This window comes from Tinamus guttatus, unplaced genomic scaffold (genome assembly GCF_059628265.1).
Source record: "Tinamus guttatus ecotype Peru unplaced genomic scaffold, ASM5962826v1 Tinamus_guttatus_pri_ptg000120l, whole genome shotgun sequence".
Lineage (NCBI taxonomy): Eukaryota > Metazoa > Chordata > Aves > Tinamiformes > Tinamidae > Tinamus > Tinamus guttatus.
Window position 1 is genome coordinate 133,428 of NW_028288654.1, and position 17,724 is coordinate 151,151.

General features: G+C 48.5%; 1 protein-coding gene across 1 annotated transcript; it reads right to left on the bottom strand.

The window, feature by feature from the left end:
- Nucleotides 1–2,535: 2,535 nt before the first annotated feature.
- LOC104570821 (repulsive guidance molecule B) lies at nt 2,536–17,074 on the bottom strand. Its single transcript, XM_088521386.1, has 3 exons — nt 16,957–17,074; nt 14,918–15,429; nt 2,536–3,189 (listed from the first exon to the last, which is right to left on the bottom strand). Exons 1-3 carry the CDS (start codon nt 17,072–17,074, stop codon nt 2,536–2,538), a joined length of 1,284 nt encoding a protein of 427 aa, XP_088377512.1.
- Between the last annotated feature and the right edge of the window lie 650 nt (nt 17,075–17,724).

A 17,724-nucleotide genomic window follows, 5' to 3' on the forward strand; every position in this document is an offset into this window, starting at 1 on the left:
CGTAACACACTGGTCTGTCACGCAAACTTCCATAGCCATGTAGGCGCTTCTGTACCATTGATTCTTTCAATCCCTCCATTTCCTCCCCAGTTTTACAGCAATTATTTCTCTCTCCTGAGGTCCTTCTCGTTTCAGAATTACCCAGTAACTCGCAAGCAGGATTTTCACAACCTTTCTCAAGGCGGCCTTGGCAAAACCAGACCGTGGGGCCTAAGCTCCTCGAAGCACCTCCGCAAAGGCGGCGAGGAAGAACGCACAAGTAGGAACCGAAGGGACATTTCCCACACGCTGACTCTTCCATAAACTGGCACTTTCACAGCTGCGGAGCACAAATTTTCTGCGAACTTGGAGGAGGGAAGTGAGCACGTGCGGGTAAGTGCCCCGATGGCACCCGGCACGTTCCCACGCTGTGAACGATGGCTGGGGAACAAACCTGGGGCCCTGACTTGTGGGTTGCCCACCTGCCCCGTGCGGTCTCCTCCGCAAGCTCCGTCACGGACACCACAGCACAGACGCTCCGCAGTGGGGCAGGCAACTTTATTTGGCTATCTCAATAATTTAAAGTATTTACACACGGCACAATCACTCTTTCACACAAACATATACTTGTATATTCACAAACCACATCTAAAAGGTTTTGCAAAGACTGACACATTGTGGGGTTTCCAAGCATGAAAATAAAACCTGCAGCCTTCTAGAAGACGGCCATTCAGCGGCTCTGTGGAAAGCAGTGTTCCCTCCACGCTTAAGTTCTCCCCAGAGACCATTCACTAGCTTCAAAATATCCATGTGTTTGGCACTAACTAGAGCTCTCTTGGCTACGGTGGACTTGAAGAACGAACATGTGCAAATAACATTTTCTCAAGAAGTCCTACAGCAGGAACAAAAAAATGAAAAATTTTTGAGAGGAAGTGCTGCAGTTCTGAAATATTACTCATCTGAGGGGCTCACAAGTCAATACTAGTATACATATACATACAGAGATATATATATTTATACCTACAGGGTCCATGGGGGGCAGAGGATGCACACCAGCAGCGGGTGAGGATGCGCGGGCAGCCGTGTCAGACTCCTCCATGGGCTCCCAGCCGGAGCATCGTCACCCAGCGCGGCCCAAGGAGGCCCCGCCAGGCACGGGGATCTCCCCTGCTATGCTCCGCATGGAGCAGCTGGGACCACGGGAGCAGACACGGTGCAAACTCACCAGCCTAACACCCCTGAAGTGGCACCAGAGACACCCACGCTCTAGCCTAGGATAAAATGCCATCGCCAGCCTTAGCTCAGGCTCCTTTCCTCTAATGTTTTCTCCTGAGCAATGTACTAGGCAGTTACCAAAAAGGTAAGGCAGAGCTTTTCTGAGAAAAGCCCACTGCTGTCCTGACCCCTCGCCAGCGCCCAAGGCAGCCAGAAGAGCCTTGGTAGAAATACAGTGGGCGAACAAGCCCCGCCACCCCACAGCACGGCAAGCACCAGCTCGGTCTCACACGGAAAGTGGAGCCAGTGGTCTCAGATGAGCATGTTTAAGGGTGGAGACTTAGACCTTTAGGCCACTGAAGAACTTTTCTAGTCTCTCAGGAGGAACATTTCAGAGCCTGGGGGTTCATCTCCCCCTTTTAATGCACAGAGGGTATTCAAATCTAGACATAGGCACGATTGCTCCAGTCCAACTCACAAAATAACTAACCTTCCAGGTAGCAATAATTATTTTGAAGAGGATACAAACAAGTTACCTAACCCTTTCTAAAGTTACAAGAACTAGACAATTTAAGCATCTCTAAAAGTCAACACTCCAGTGCTTCTATAAAGCTACATAAGTCTCACTCCAGGGCAGTCACCACAGAAAGGCTGTGGGATTTTTCTTCTTAAAAAAAAAAAATCACACTATAGAGGATGTCAGGATTACAAAGGTAGTTTTGCATTTCAGGTCTCTCCAGCCTAGTGCTGTGCAGGGCAGAAGCAGAGCTCTACAAGAGGGTTCTTTGAGCCCCCTCCAAAGGGGGAAGGAGCATTTGTTTAAGGGACAGAAAAAGGCTCCCTTCTTAAATTGTTTTTCACTAGAGAATGCAACAAATCACCAGCCTGATTGTAGGAAAAGAGAGCCGCTAACCTCTACAATCAGAGGAAGGCCAGAAAACAAAACAAGTTCATATATATAATTTTAAAAAGTTTAAACAAAGTAGTACATTGAGAGAACACCGGGTATTGTATGTACACATGTATATGTATAATACATAATTACTCAGATACACACGTAAATATTTAATATATAAAAAATAAAGTGCTTTCTATCAGATCCCAATGGAGGGACATTATAAAACATTTCATCAGCTGCAAAACAAACAGATACAAAGAATACTACATCCAACGTACATAGAAACAGAAACACAATATGTACAATCTGGTGGGTGTCCTAAGACAAAACATCCCTTCATATACATGATATATACATATATACTCATCTTTACTCAATATATTATGACAATATATATTTCAAAACTTTGTTATGGAGGGGGAAAAAAAAAAAAAAAAAAGACTCTATAAAAACACACCAAGGATCAAGGTGGCAAGTCTGAGCGCAATGCCAAGGCTGCCGCACGTGCCAGCAGCTCCTGCACCGTGGGGGAAGATGTGCCAATGCTCACGGCGCGGATGTAGCGCCTCCACGTCCTGCAGCGCGTTCTGCGCTGCCGCCGTGAAGTTGGCGTCACCCGTGGTGAGCAGGTCAAAGACACACGAGTAGAAGTAGATGTCCTTCACCAGCATCTTCTCGCGGCACGCTGAGGTGGCGCTCTCCAGTGTGTAGGCCGAGCGGGCACGCGCGGCAGCCGGGGACCCCACCCTGGGCAGCGGCAGGTAGCCGCTCGCGTCGATGTGCTCACCCGATGGGCAGCCATTCACGCACAGCTGCAGGTCCTGGCTCTCCTCATAGGCCATGGCCAGCTCCTGGGGCATGCGGATGGCCAGCGTAAGGTAGCGCCCAAGCTGCCGCACATACACCGTGGTGCCCATGTACCGCGCGTGCATTTCCACATACTTGCCGCTCACTCTCTCCACGATCTGCAGGCTCCTGGTGTTCCCGTCGCCTCCGCTTGTCGTGCCATCCACAAAGGCTGCGGGTAAGTCATCAGTCACTGCCTGGTAGACCTTCTGATCTGTGCAGTCTTGGTATGACTTGAAGATAATAGTTATCTGAGAGAGGGAAGGAGGGGGAAAAATAGTAGTTAACAGCATGGAAAGAAATACACATTTCCATTCCTTTTCCATTCTGCAGCTGTGACTATTTGGGCCTGCCCACTAAGCTCAGAGCTCGATGCTCATCCCCACTCAGAGAGCGGTCCGCATACATGCTCAGAAAGCAGCGTTTTACACTTTACTCTGGCTGGGTTGTAAAAACATCCCCACACAGCTGTTCATGTGACACTGTTTACAGACCAGAAATTATAGCTGCCCTTTCTACACCTAGGAAAAAAGAAATCCAAATGCTTGGGCCTCCAGATGAAGAAAGGGTTTTATTTTTTGAAGTTACCAGGCCCAAGGCTCAGGGCACACACAGCTCTGAAGCTGCTGCAGTGAGGACCAAAGCAAGCCTTTACTGAAGGATGGATGAGTCTACACTATACAAGCCTCACTTACATGAAGATTACTAAAAATAAAAGCAGCCTATGTACAGAAACCCACAGAGAGGTTCTATATGGTTTCAGCCATATAGAATACACACAGACTATTACCCCCAAAACACTTCGAAAGCCTTTCTCTGCTTTGAATCAATATAAGGTTTGTGAATATGGTTTTCTTCTTACAGGACCTTGTGATCTTGATTCCATCCCAGCATTTCATCCATCCCTGCTTCTGCTTCCATTTCTCCCTTCGTGAAACTGCGGAAAGGAGAGAACAAGCAGGGGAAGAAAGCAGGAGAGAAGAGCAGAAGAAAGGGAAACCCAAAGTTTCATAAGCAAACCCAGATTTGAATATGCAGACCCAAATGTGATCTGTCTCCTTAGTGACTTGCTGAAAGTCTCTGAAAAGGTGACTTTCCACAGGCCAGCCTCATTGCAATACATGGATTAGTCTGACCAGGCGAGCAGTAACTCAGTTTGGCACCTCTGCACTGTACCACCCATCTATCACTGATGCACAATGTACCGCTGTGTGGTTAGAGCATCGATGCCTTTCTTGAGCCTTCCTTTCTCCTTTGTGCCCAAGCCACTCGGCTCTGCTCATTCATTTTTAATATTTCTTTCCTTGAAGTCTAGCCCACCCATAGCCATAAGATACAAGCTCCTATATATCTAGAAATACCACCTCAGGTATCCAGGTCTTCTGCACTTACTGCAAGCAACACTGGGATGCCTGAGGAGAGAGTTCAGACCAAGTCGGCCTAGGATTAGACCAGGCTTCAGACTTAACTTTGGGCAGTTTTTGATCTTGCCCAGTTTCACCTACTATTGTAGCAGGGCAGTCCCCAGAGATTTAGAGGAGACTGTTTCAGTGATGTTACTGGGGCCAAGTTTACAAAGCTAAACACAGCAACCCCTCTGGTGGCTTGCAGAAACATCCTGCCTTTCCCCGACCTGTTACCGCCCTGCGTTGGGGGCACAAAGGGGAAGGGAAAGTGTGGGGATCTCACGCAGGACAGGGAAGGCAAGAGGAAGTCGGCCGAAAGAAAGAATTCAACAGGAGAAGGTGTCCAAAGAGAAACCCAAGATCAGTCAGGAAAGCATTGCTCTGACATGGTCGAGAAGGTCACCATTTATTTAAAACAAAACACCACCCTCTAGAGACATCTAGCATCTAAAATTAACTTTAATACTACCCAGAACTTGATCACAGTCACATGTCCTTTAATCAATGGGACAGCAGCTAAAATATTCCTTCTTCGTTTTCCTGGTGGACAACCCAAGGAGGAGAAGGGCTCTTCTACCCTGCAGTGAGTTTGTAACACGTACATAACAGCAGGCAGGTAGAGCCTGTTTAAGTGCCCAACATTAACATTTAACTCACATTTCCATGTCTGAGAAAAACCCGCCATCTCTATCCACTACTCGATTCTCCTTCCTTCTGCCCCCAAGACACCCCCAGAGCTACGGAGACAGTCACACAGACACTGCCGAGACCACGTACTCCTCCTCCTCTCCTGCTCCCTGAACGAGGGGGTTCAAGGCACTGAGGCTCCAGCAACATTTTTCCAGCAGTAGTCCCAGAAACTAAGACAGACGATTTAGCACCGGACAAACTGTCACAGTTTGTCCTAGAAAACAACCCCTAGTCAGGCCGCAGTGTCCTGAGCACCAGGAAACAGGAATGTTTATCTTCACATTGATGAAGTTGACAAATCCCCAAAGCCAGTAAATCGCCTGTGCCCAGGAAAACTGTGGTATTTTTGCTGTGGGTCCTGCTGTTCCTACGAGCCCATCCAAACCGATGCAGCACATTGGTGTGACTGAGGGCAGCTCCATAACAGAGCTAAACGAGCTTTCCTTACAGAGCAGGAGATTGCCCTGGCAGTGCCAAAGGCAAGAGCACGGAGCAGAGGCCACATCCGAGAGAGGTCCGAGATGCAGCCTCAAGGCTGCATTAACCTCCTGCCTTCCAGCTCGCACGGTGCCAAGGTCCCTTTCTCCAAGGTTTCTCTATCATCAGTTCTGTTCCTAAAAGGAAAGCCCAATTGTTTTCAGCATGTTATGAACCAGGCACCGGTTGGCCATGACCAAAAGGCCTTGTTTTAGGTTCTGGTTAGTCCCTGACCACTCTTGGTTCTTTCACAACCATGTTATTTCTCCAACCCTAATTTCTTTCATGAAGACAAGTGATCCAAAAACAAAAAGATATAGATAATAGAACACATTGACAGAGGTAGATTTCAGTGTTGAAATAAACTAAAGAGATGCTAAGATAATCACAAGAGGAGGTTGGAGCCTGCCCTATCTCCAGGTCAAACACTGCTCACAGAAGAGGTTCAAGGATGAGCTGTCTGGAGACAACCTTGGCCACCTCATTTGGGCACAGCCAGGTGGCTTCTGATAGGAAGGAGAGAGCCGTTCTCTTAAGCACCCTGGTAAACCTCAGCCTTTTAGAAACATCCCAAACGCACGGAAAGTGTTTTGGCACCTACATTTTCACGCTGTTCGTAGCTACCTGTTGAGGTGGTTTGTGCCCTGCTCTACATCCAAGCACAGACTGAAGGACCCTGGGCTCTTCACTCTCCCTTTCTGCTCGCCATCTTCCTGGCTCTCCAGAGACCAAAACGACACATCTCAGGAACTTAGAGCAGTGTTTTATCTGCTCCGCCTCATGAACGAGGTGGCTTTTGACCGCAGCCCCTCAGCAAAAAGGTAGTATGGGCCTCCTCTGAGGAATAAAGCTGCAGTTCATTTTTATCTTAGGCAGGAAGTCTATAAGGATGAGAAAATTAATCACACATGGTCAGCAATCTGATGCTTCCACTCAGAAGCCTGACTGAACAGTAACTGGAAGATGACTATTTTAATATTAATTATTTAAAGGAGAGTAAGTACAGGGTGTTCAGTCCAATGATTTCCTCCTGCAAAAATAGAAACAAGACTACAAAAGAGATACCTAAGTGTTTTGACTCTGGGGAAAAAGAGCACTTACCCACTGTTTCATTACACTGCTAATGCAGCCTATTCCCAGATTCAAGGCTTTATGCCCAGCAAACTTACCACAGTGAAAGCTCTGGGTTTTCTACTGCCTGTTTGTTTTTCCTTTCCCTACCTTCCCCGTGCCCATTCTCCACATCTCACCCCTAAGTTATCTGCTATAAAACACCTGCATGGGAAGAGCCCCTTCCCCATTTCTGAGCGCTGCAAACAAGGAGAAAAGTTTTCCATAGGGAAACACAAGCACCTCTGCCTCATTTGCTACTCTGGGATAACTGCAACAGAGATAGCCAGAGCACCTGTCACGCTGGTCAAAGAAAACAAGGACTTTGTTCCCCTCCAAATAAAGCCCACGACAAAACAAGAACAGAAAAACCCTATTCAAGGTACTATATGATATCCTTCCTACCCACTCCTCCAATCCCCTTGAAATAGTCACTTAGCCTCAGGAGCTCCCCCAAGCCTGGGGAGCTCTCCTTCCTCTCCAGAAATCAGATAAGGAAACACCAGTGACCTGCACCAGACTCACTCTGAAAATTTGCTTCCCAGCTCCTTGGTGATCCTTCATTCCCCACCTGAAAAGTCCTGGGATCCTATGCCAAGGGGCACAAGCAGATCAAACAAGCTCAGAAGAAAGTGGAGCTGCAAGTTTCAACTAGACCACAGAATATACAGTAGCTTTGTTCCCTCTGAAGAAACAGATGTCCTGACTATCGGCATCGCAAACATGCAAAACACCTACAAACAAATTGCCAGGAGCATTCTGTGAACGCACATGCATCTCCCACAGGAGGACATACCTTTCCAATTAAGGAATTAGAGGAAGAGTTTTCCTGCTTTCTGTTCTTTCCTGACAGATGTGTAGTGAAAGCAGAAAAGCATTCTTTTATTCCTCATTTTCTTGTTAAAAGCCGCCTGATGGTCTCCTGTCCTCTACAAACTTAGTGGATAGCTCTCAGATTGCTGGGGCTCCTCAAGTCACAAGGGGTTTGGAGTGAGAAGACAACTTTACACAGAAAGCTCCCTTCATTATCAATTCCCTTAAAGGTTCCAAACACTAGTGAAGTGTAGCGAATTTGAAGGTAAGAACTACCTACAAGGCTAAGTGATGACAAGGCCCCCAAAACAGACAATTCAGAAGTCAGGAGAAGTTGGATTGCTGCAGGTGGGGCAAAGATTCAATATTCTATTCCTACACCTCCTTCAATCATTTCCCCTGAAAGGGGGAGTTTAAAATATTTTAAAGCTTCCACACTTTTTGTCATTACTTTTATTAGGTCTGCTTTAGAGAAGAGCAAGAAGGATAGCTTACAATTGAGTTGCAGAGAAGCAAATATCAAAACTCATTTCCCATTGAAATTAAACACCTATTTAAAACATCTGCAATAATAAATAAATAAAAACAAACAGCAAGATTGGTGATGAAGTTGTGAGAAGTTTTCTTACTGAGAAGGCAGGTAGCTTACTTGCACGCTCCAAGTTATAAAAATACTGTCTAGATAAGGAAAAACACTGAAATTGTTTTCTTGATGTCTCTTTAAGCCATATCTTAAGCTTATCATATTTTGGCCTATGCCCAAAATAATGTAAGCAAATGCAGCAGCACCATCACAACCAAGATGGAACACTTGTGGAAAGACCAAAAAAAGATTACATGAATCAATCCAGCAGCAGAGTTTAATAGGCCTCTCCTGTACCTTTTATAGCAGCCTGCTCCATAAAGAAATCAAAAGGATGCATTAGAGATATTAAAATTTATCTTGAAAAGTTACTTGTGCATACAAAACACAACCTTCATTTCCCAAAGAGCTGTGCTGATAAAAGTTTGATTACCTGCCAAGAAAGAAAACAGTCAAGTACTGTGTACATTTAACAGATAGTGGTGCTGGGGATTTCTAATATCCTAAAGCTTATGTCTTATTTCATTTAATTGCTCCTGCACACTTAACTGCTTATGCAACCGCAGGGACGTCAAATCCAGTACTAGTATTGCAGAAGTGAAAACATACTACTGCTTTTTGCAGAAGGCCAGAGAAGAAGAAAAACCAAAAAACTCCAAAACCAGATGCATTAAGATTAAAAATAAAGACAAAAGATCATTTTTTAAAAAACATTTTTCCCCTCCAGTATGTACAGACATTTACATCCTCAAATCCACGTGGTTGCCTGTTCCAGAATACATTATCCCCCATAACATGCAACAGCAGTCAAACATTTTTAAAATACAGTCAGTTAAAGATAAGACCACCTATCTACTACTACCATCCTGGCCTGGCCACCCCGCGATTTGTGTGCAGAAAGACCCTCCACACTTTTCCTCTGGTACTCTCAGGAGCAGAGCACTAAACACATTAGCAAAACGGAGGATAAAACCTTTCTGACATTATACAGCACGGGTCACAGTGCAATTGCATCTTGTGTGTTTGCTGCAGTTTGGGTTCTCTAGTATTCAAAGGGAAATAGTAGAACTTGAAATGATACAAATCAGGGTTGCAGGGGGTGGGAAGAGGTATAGAATTACCTCACTGTGAGGGACAGATAAATAAACTCTTGAATCCAGATGTGGAACAGCTGAAGGAAATTGTGCTAGAAGGTTCAAAAATCCATGAGCGGCCTAGGGAAGGTGGAAAAAAAATCTGATTTTTCATTGTTTCAGTGTTTTCATAATATAAGTGAATCTAGCAGGTCATAGCTTCAAAAGCCAATGAGGAGTTAGTACCTTACACGTTTGTAGTTAGTGTCACTCATTGTGTGGAGACACTAAGTTTGTACTGATTCAGAGACAGGGCCCACAATGCTGTGAAAGGAAAATTCATGAAGTGTTTTTAAATGCAGTTACCGTCTGTGGCGCAAAGCATCACTCAGCTACAGCCTTCTGGAGTGTGGGGAACATGCAAGAGAAGTGTCACTTGGGTTTCTTTTGTATTTCTATAGCCTCACAGTTCACAACTGCTTTTTCTGGTGTTCAACCATCTTTCTGGTGGTTTTGGGCAGGGGTCCTCAAACTACGGAGTGTGGGCCCGTACAGACCCCCCCCCCCCCCCCAGCCTTCTGCCAGGCAGGGGTTGGGGGGGGAAAACCAAGCAGCCACAGATGACTTCCTGCCACTTAATCCACCCGCCCCAAGCACTCCAGGGCACTAGGCAGCTGAAGAGTATAGGGGAATTCCCCTATTTCCCTCCTTTGTAAAGGCCCCCATCTCCTTGCAGATGGCTCTTTTTGTCCCACTCGCTCATGGCTCCACTCAGTCTCCCCTCCCTTTGTCCTGCCTCTTCAGCCAAACTGTGGAGAAATCCCCTTATTGATGAATACAGAAACTTGAGCATTCCGCTCAATCCCTCCTCTTTTTTTTTTTTTTTTTTTTTTTCCCTTCCTCCTTTGGACAATATTTGTTTTTACAAACCCCTACGCCCATCTCTAGAAGCATAGTGGACTCTGCATAGGTTATTAACTAACAGCCTGCGTTCAGTAGGTCTAGTACCCATGGGTAGTCTTCACATCCTCCTGGACTCCCACAGACCCAGCAACCCAGAGTTTATTTTCCAGACCCACTCCCAGCCAGCGGTACAGAACTACGGAGAGTTAGCCAGGGCTTTCCATACTCTGGTATGATGAGTCCATCCATGCTCAGCTGTCTTGATTGATGTTTCTGTGGTTAGTAATACCTGATAAGGTCCACGCCACTTTGCTAGCAGTGGTGCTTCTTTCCATTCTTGGACCAAGACCCAATCCCCTGGTTGGATATCATGGACTGCAAAATCCAAGAGGAGGGTCTGTGCGAGCTGGGCTTCCTGTCGGAGAGACTTCACAAGAGAATGTATTCTGGCCACATATTGCTTTAAATATATATCACTTATCCCCACCTCCTTGCCAGGTTGGGTGTTAGCAGGATAGGGAATCCCAAACATTATTTCAAAGGGGGACAGCTGAATGTCTCCCCTTGGTTTTGCTCTTATTCTTGCTAAAGCTAATGGTAAAAGACGGGTCCACGGCATCTTAGTTTCTAACACCAATTTCAAAAGATGCTTTTTAATGTTCCCATTCATCCTTTCCACTTTACCAGAACTCTGAGGATGCCAAAGAGTATGCAAGTCCCATTGAATCCCCAGGGCAGTCATGACACCTTGAAGGACCTTTCCGGTAAAATGAGTGCCTCTGTCTGAATCTATTGCCTCTACCAACCCATATCTTGGAATTATTTGTTCTAAGAGCACCTTAATTACAGATCCAGTTGTTGCTGAGGCAGTTGGAAATGCCTCGGGCCATCCTGTCAACTGACATACTATTACCAGAAGATACTTAAGTCTCCCTAAACGGGGCATCTCAGTAAAGTCTGCTTGGCATCGTTGGAATGGGCATACAGCCCAGGGTCGTCCTCCCCTTGCAACTTCTCTTGTGGCTCGGCCGTTTGCCTTAGCACAAATCAGACAGCCCTCAATAGCCCGTTTTGCCAGTACAAAAAGACCAAGGGCAGGATCATTCCTTTTCCCAGTATCCTCTTTTGGCTTCCCTTTGCTGCCCTCCCTGGATGTCCATAGTGGGGTCATCACCCCTTTTGTTCCCCACTGTCCCATAGTACTCACCAGTGAGATTTCAATGGTCCTTTCCGTCAGACTTCGCGCTACCCGGAGGTCCTTTCCTTCAGACCTAGTCCTTTCTGTCGGACCTAGTCCCTTCCGTCAAACCACTTGAGGACCCCCTCCCAGTCCTACCTGCGGATCTCCCTGATCCGCTTCTTGTCTGTCTCCGGACAGTCTTGGGAACCCAATCAGTCATCCAGTGCAGGCTGCCGTCGAAGGGAGTCGATCACCAAAAGCTTTGCCGTCGACTCCAATCGCCGTCTGCCATTCCCAGAAGGTGGAAGGCTCCCGGACGAGCCCCCAATTGTGCGGAAAATCTCGCTGTCAAGAACTGAATGTCCAAAAAGGAGACAGAGGAGTCCTAAAACTTTATTCAAATAAAGGGAGAGTCCACCGGGCATATCCCTGTGGGGTCTCTCAAATTGCTGGAGGACGCAGCCCCCCTTTTATCCTAATTTCCCGACCGAGGGACGCCCTCTCCTTTTCCCCATTGGCCAAGGTATTCAGAAGTTACAGCCTTCCCGGCCTGCCTATACCAAACTCCGGCCTTCTGCCATCTGTTCTCACCTGAGCTCACCAACTCCTTTGTCCCCCTTGCTGAAGAATGTAGGGGAATTCCTCTATTTCCCTCATTTATAAAGGCCCCCATCTCCTTGCAGATGGCTCTTTTTGTCCCACTCGGCTCATGGCTCCACTCAGCCTCCCCTCCCTTTTTCCTGCCTCTTCAGCCAAACTGTGGAGAAATCCCCTTATTGATGAATACAGAAACCTGAGCATTCCGCTCAACTTCGAGCAAGCTATCAAGTTGCCAAGCTCATAGCGCGCACTTGCAGAGCATTCATAGAGGGAGAATTTGTTAAAGAATGCCTTCTTTCTGTTGCCAGAGATGTGTCCAGAGAAGGCAGATTTATTTAGTACAGTGAGTTTTTCAGGACCTACAATGACACGAAGGACTGAAGAAATGGGGGAAAATTTGGATCTGCAGTTGCAAAACTCCTCAAAAAAAACTTTGCTATTTCTCATTGGCACTCGACGAAAGCAATGATGTTCGTGATTCTGCACAACTTCTAATTTTCATTCGTGGGACAAATGATTCTTTCGAAGTCACAGAGGAGCTTGCTGCACTGAAAAGCATCAAAGGAACAACTACAGGAGAGGATAACTATGAGAAAGTTTGCCAAACTGTGAACGATTTGGAGCTGGACTGGGGTAAACTATTCAGTGTGACAACTGATGGTGCTCCTAGCATGGTGAGGTCCATGAAAGGAGTGGTTGCACGCATTAACAAAGAGATGGACAAACGCAACCATTCACATCCAATAGCCATACGCTGCATCATCCACCAACAAGCACTGTGTTGTAAATCACTGAAGCTGGACTCTGTCATGAAAATTGTAGTTTCTTGTGTTAACTTCATTAGAGCTCATGCACTAAACCACAGACAGTTTCAGGAATTTCTGTCCGAGCTAAATGTTGCCCATGAAGATATTCTGTACCACACAGAAGTCCGTTGGCTGAGTCGAGGGAGAGTTTTGAAACGATTTTATGACTTACTTCCACAGGTTTATGATTTTATGCTTTCTAAAAACAAAGAAGTACCAGAGCTCAAAGATGCAGAATGGAAATGGCACCTTGCGTTTCTGACAGATGCAACAGAGCTACTCAACAATTTCAATGTCCAACTTCAAGGAAAGGGGAAGCTCATCTGTGATATGTATTCACATGTGAAAGCATTTCAAGTCAAATTAGACCTGCTCATTAACCAAGTAAAGGAGGAAAACTTCTGCCATCTCCCCACAACTCAAAACCTGTCTGCAGAAAAACCAGCAGTTGCATTCCCAAACAAAACATGTATGGACGTACTAGAAATGTTGCAAAAGGAGTTTCAAATTAGATTTAAAGAGCGAGCTTCGTCTCCATGAACAGAACATACAGCTTTTCCGGAACCCATTTTCTGTTGACATTGAAACTGTTGATCCGATTTACCAAATGGAATTGGCCGAACTACAGACTCGTGACTCTCTGAAAGATGCATTCAAATCGAGCAGCCTTACTAATTTCTATGCATCTCTCCCCTCAGAGACATATCATAATCTCAGGAACCATGCACTCCAAATTGCAACCATCTCTGGCAGCACCTATGTCTGTGAGCAGACTTTTTCCCGAATGAAACATCTGAAATCTCCAATCAGATCCAGACTAACTGATGAACACTGGCATCACTTGCTACAGCTAGCAGTGACAACTATGGAACCTAACATTGACCATCTCATTAGCCAAAAGCAGTTCACATTGAAATATTATTTGTTTTTGTTGATTACAATTGCTCTTCATTTTAAATATTGCATTCTTTTTCCTGTTTTTTTTTGTGCACTACTACAAATAAAATATGTGCAGTGTGCATAGGAATTCGTTCATTTTTTTCCAAACTATAGTCCGGCCCCCAACAGTGTCTGAGGGACAGTGAACCGGCCCCCTGTTTAAAAAGTTTGAGGACCCCTGTTATACAGTGTAGCTTTCTCTTGTACTCCATCTTTAAACATCTTGGGCGGGAAAAAAAAAAAAAAAAAAAAAAAAAAAAGCCACTGGAGCAGATTTCTCAAGAGACTAAAGTCTCTTTTGCAAAACTTTAATAAGAAATAGGATAGTTTCCTTCCTTTGTTTTGTACTCCCCTCCAGTAGCACAGCTACACCTCCATGGCAGTTGTGCAGGCTCTAACCTACCCCATGTATAGCAAGAGTGAGAATTTCCCAGTGCTGATGGTCTGGGAAGACTGCAGCATTCCCCAACAAGGGTTGATTCTCCTCATTTTCCTCCTGTAAGTACACATGCTACCTGCCTTTGGCATAAAGAGCCAAGTACTCTTCTGAAACAAAGGGCACAATACTATTAGTAATAGAGCATTTATTTCTCATGCAGCCACTTAAATTCTGCCCACCTGCAGATGGACCCACGCTGTCAGTAGGATTTTCAGGGTGCTACTTCCTTCATACAGCCAGGGCGCTAAGACCCTCCAGCAGCCATGTGGCAGCAATGTCTCCTCCCCCTCCCCTTCCCTGGGCTATCTCTTCTCAGTTCTCTGCAATTCTCCTTCTGGCCTCTCCTCTCAATCTTCAGTGCCTGGCAAATTTGTTGCACCGCTGTCAGTATTTTTTTTTTTGTTCTTGTTTTTTGCTTTCAACTGTTAGGAATGTACAATTTATGGAAAGCAGTGATGTTTACTCTTTCCTTGCCCTGACCCTCAGATTTCTGCTTAGTGAAGGGGCAGTCACAAATGCTGCAAGCTGATGCATGTTTAAGGCATCAGATTAGTTTTCTTAAGTGTTTTTCTGGTGATATTTCAGGGTGGGAGGCAGAGGTGTTTTGAGGATGAACTTCTTTCCTGTGAGGGTGACAGGGCCCTGGAACAGGCTGCCCAGAGAGGCTGTGGCGTCTCCTTGTCTGGAGATCTTCCAAACCCGCCTGGACGCTGCCCTGTGCCACGTGCTCTAGGTGTCCCTGCTGGAGCAAGGGCGTTGGACTAGATGATCTCTAGAGGTCCCTTCCAACCTCAACCATTCTGTGAAATCGGCAAAAGAGCAAATTCACAGAATATAGGCCCAGCAACTGTATTTTCTAAAAACTACAGTCTCAAACATTCTCAGCCTCTTGCAACCCTTCCTTCATCAGGGTTAAGTAGCTCACTGCTGCTACGCCTCTGACTTAAGAGTGACCCATACCTTATTTGTAGCAGTAGCACTGGATCCTGGGACCACAGGAACATTCGTCACTTGCACTGATAGGTAGTTATTGTCTATGAGGGGCCAAGCCCCTTCCACTTTGCATGTCTGGAAGTGATCCTTGAAAGTCCTCAGGTGAGGGTCACCGAACAAGCCACAGAACAGGTAGGTGGGAGGAGAGAGCTGCTCCCCGCCACGCTGCTCCCTGGCACCCACGCGGGCGCTGTAGTGGCAGGGGTCATGCGTCACCTCAGGGTTGGTGGAGGACGTGGGTCCGTCCTTGGAGCAGTTCCTCTGGCTCATGAGGTCGCTGATGCCGAGCACCGTGGAGTGGTAGACGAGGTTTCCGCGGCACACCTTGGAGTTGCGGTAGGTGCAGGCTGAGTACGCCCGCAGGGCCTTGCAGAACTCCAAGTCAAAACCATCGAGAGCGGAGTTGAGATGTGACGTCAAGGCTACAAAGTCCGTGGTGCACTTCTGGATGCGACAGTGGGTTTGCAGCTGGCAGTCGCCTATGCGCAAAACAGAAGGCAGAGGGAAATCAAGCAAAGCTCTGGGATTGCAGCCCCTATGCTCCCCTCCCTGCCCATAGGCGCTGCAAAGAAACAAACTTAAAGACATCCTAGAGGGCTCACCCCTTGGGGAAAGGCTCTACAGAGGAGAGAAATCCCTTTTTCTCCTCTGTAGGGTGGTGTTTGGCAGGGGAACGGAGGGACAGCAACACAGGCCACTTCTCTCAAAGGCCCAAGCGCAACTTTGTTTTCATCTAGACAATGGCAAGCACTGGATTAAGAGCATTAACTCCTGCCAAGTGTGAGCCCAGAGTTTCTTTTCCAGATGATACCAAGCCAATTATGCAATTCTACACTTAAGTTAATCACTTAGTCAATAAACAAGGCTCTATTTAGCCTTTCAGTACTTTCTGTGACAAGCTGCTGAACTTTAAAAGAGAATCCTGCTCCTGCGAAGGACATGAAAAAGAAGGCAAGCGATACAGGTTTAGACAGAAACAAACTGAATGAAGCAAGGATCAAAGTTCCTCTTCAAGAAAGCAGAAGGCGGCAGGGAGGAAAGGGGTGAAGATGGAAGCAGGCCATAAACGCGGTCTGCTTCGCTTCCCCAGCGCGGCTGGGGCTCAAGCTCGGCTGCTTGCTGTCTACAGGGGAAAAGCAGGAAACCCAGAGCTGCTGAGGCCGAGGCTGCCAGCGAGAGACCCCAAGCATGGCGAGGGCACCTCTCCCAGCCTGCAAGGACAAGGAGATAGGAGCTGCAAGGAAACCCCTCGCAAGCGCAACCCGGAGCACTCATGAGGCTCGAGCAGCAGGTACACAGTCCACTTGACACAAGCAAACCAGTTGCGCCTTATCTGATCACTGGATTTCTGCAAAGAAAATACAATTACCATCCCGGCAAGCAAAGGGGCGCTTTTACAGCCCTCCCTTTCGCTGCCATGACCCAGAGCCCTTGCAGCCTCTTGGGACAACTTCAGCGCAGGGCAGCTCGCCAGGGCGGGCGGCCGCGGACTACTCTCTGCAGCTGGTCAAGGCGAGGAGGGCTCCGGTGCGGGGAGAACAGAATCTCCTCCAAACCTGGGGGCTGCACGCGGCCCCGGAGCGTGGGCGGGAGCCCAGGTGGGGCTGCCGGGGACGCGCCGGGCCTGCAGCTCCCGCACCATCCGACTGCGTGCACCCGCCTGCACCTCCAGCGGCCGCAGAGCCGGGAACGGCAAGAAAGCACTTCGGAAAGTACAGGGAAGGCGGGACAAAGGGAAACGTATGTTTCATCCATGCTCTGTTCGCTCCGCTGCTGCGCGGCCTCGCCCATTTGCTCCCGACCCCCGCGGAAAACGCGCGTGGCCGCGGATCACCCTAAGCCTGAGCGCGGCCCCCGCGCGCTCCCGCAGCAGGAGATGCTGCCGCGACCCCCGCGCGCTCTGGGCACCGCGACAGCGGCGAGAGCGGCAGTCCGCGGGCACAGCGCGAAATGAGCGACCGAAACAACCGGATGCGGCCGCCCGTGGCACCCGGTGCCGCCCGTACCTGCGCGCAGCAGCAGCCCCAGCGCGACGAGCAGGCCGAGCGCGGCGGGCGGCCCGCGGCGGCGGGTGGGGGGCGCCTCAGCCCCAGCGGCGGCGCGAGGGGGCGCTGCACTCCCCATGCCCATCCATGCAGGGCGCAGGCGAGTGGGCGGCGGGACGGCGCCGCAGCATGGGGCGCCGGCCGGGCCGCCCCTCCGTCTCCTCGTGGCGGCTTCTTCTTCCTCCTCCTGCTGCTGCTGCTGCTACTGCTGCTCCCGCAGCGGCTGCTTCAGCGGCGCAAGCAACAGCCTCGGGGAACCATGGCAGAGCCTACTGGCACAAAGGACGAGATGAGCGAACACCCCACACAGCCACCGCAGCCCCGCTACGCTACACTACACTACTACCCGTCGCGGCCACCGTCGCCCCTCGCGCCCTACCGCGGCGCCCCATTGGCCCCCGACCACGTCCTGCAAGGCTGCGCGCCGCGTCCATAGGCCCAGCCCCGCGCCGAGCGCCGCAAGAAGCCCAAGCCCCCGCCCCTCCCCGTCCCAGCGCCTGCCCTAGGGCTGCCCCACGTGACCCGTCCGTGCGCGGCGGCGCCGCTAATCAGGGCCGCGCTGCTCTCCCCGCGGCGCCGTCGCGCGGCCGCCCGCGATTGGCTGCGTCGGGAGACGCCAGGGGGCGCGCGCCGTCTTCGCCGCGACCCGCGCAGCGCCGCAAATCAGACTGGGCCTCCCAGTTTGGCCTTGGATCAGCGAGGGAAATTACAAGTGATGTGAATCCCATA

Excerpts from the sequence above, each read along its gene's own strand:
- LOC104570821 (XM_088521386.1), bottom strand. The coding sequence starts at position 17,074 with ATGGGGAGTGCAGCGCCCCCTCGCGCCGCCGCTGGGGCTGAGGCGCCC. Across the intron at positions 15,430-16,956 it reads GGGGCTGCTGCTGCGCGCAG|GCGACTGCCAGCTGCAAACC; the intron begins GTACGGGCGGCA and ends TTTTGCGCATAG. Across the intron at positions 3,190-14,917 it reads GTGCTACTGCTACAAATAAG|ATAACTATTATCTTCAAGTC; the intron begins GTATGGGTCACT and ends TCCCTCTCTCAG.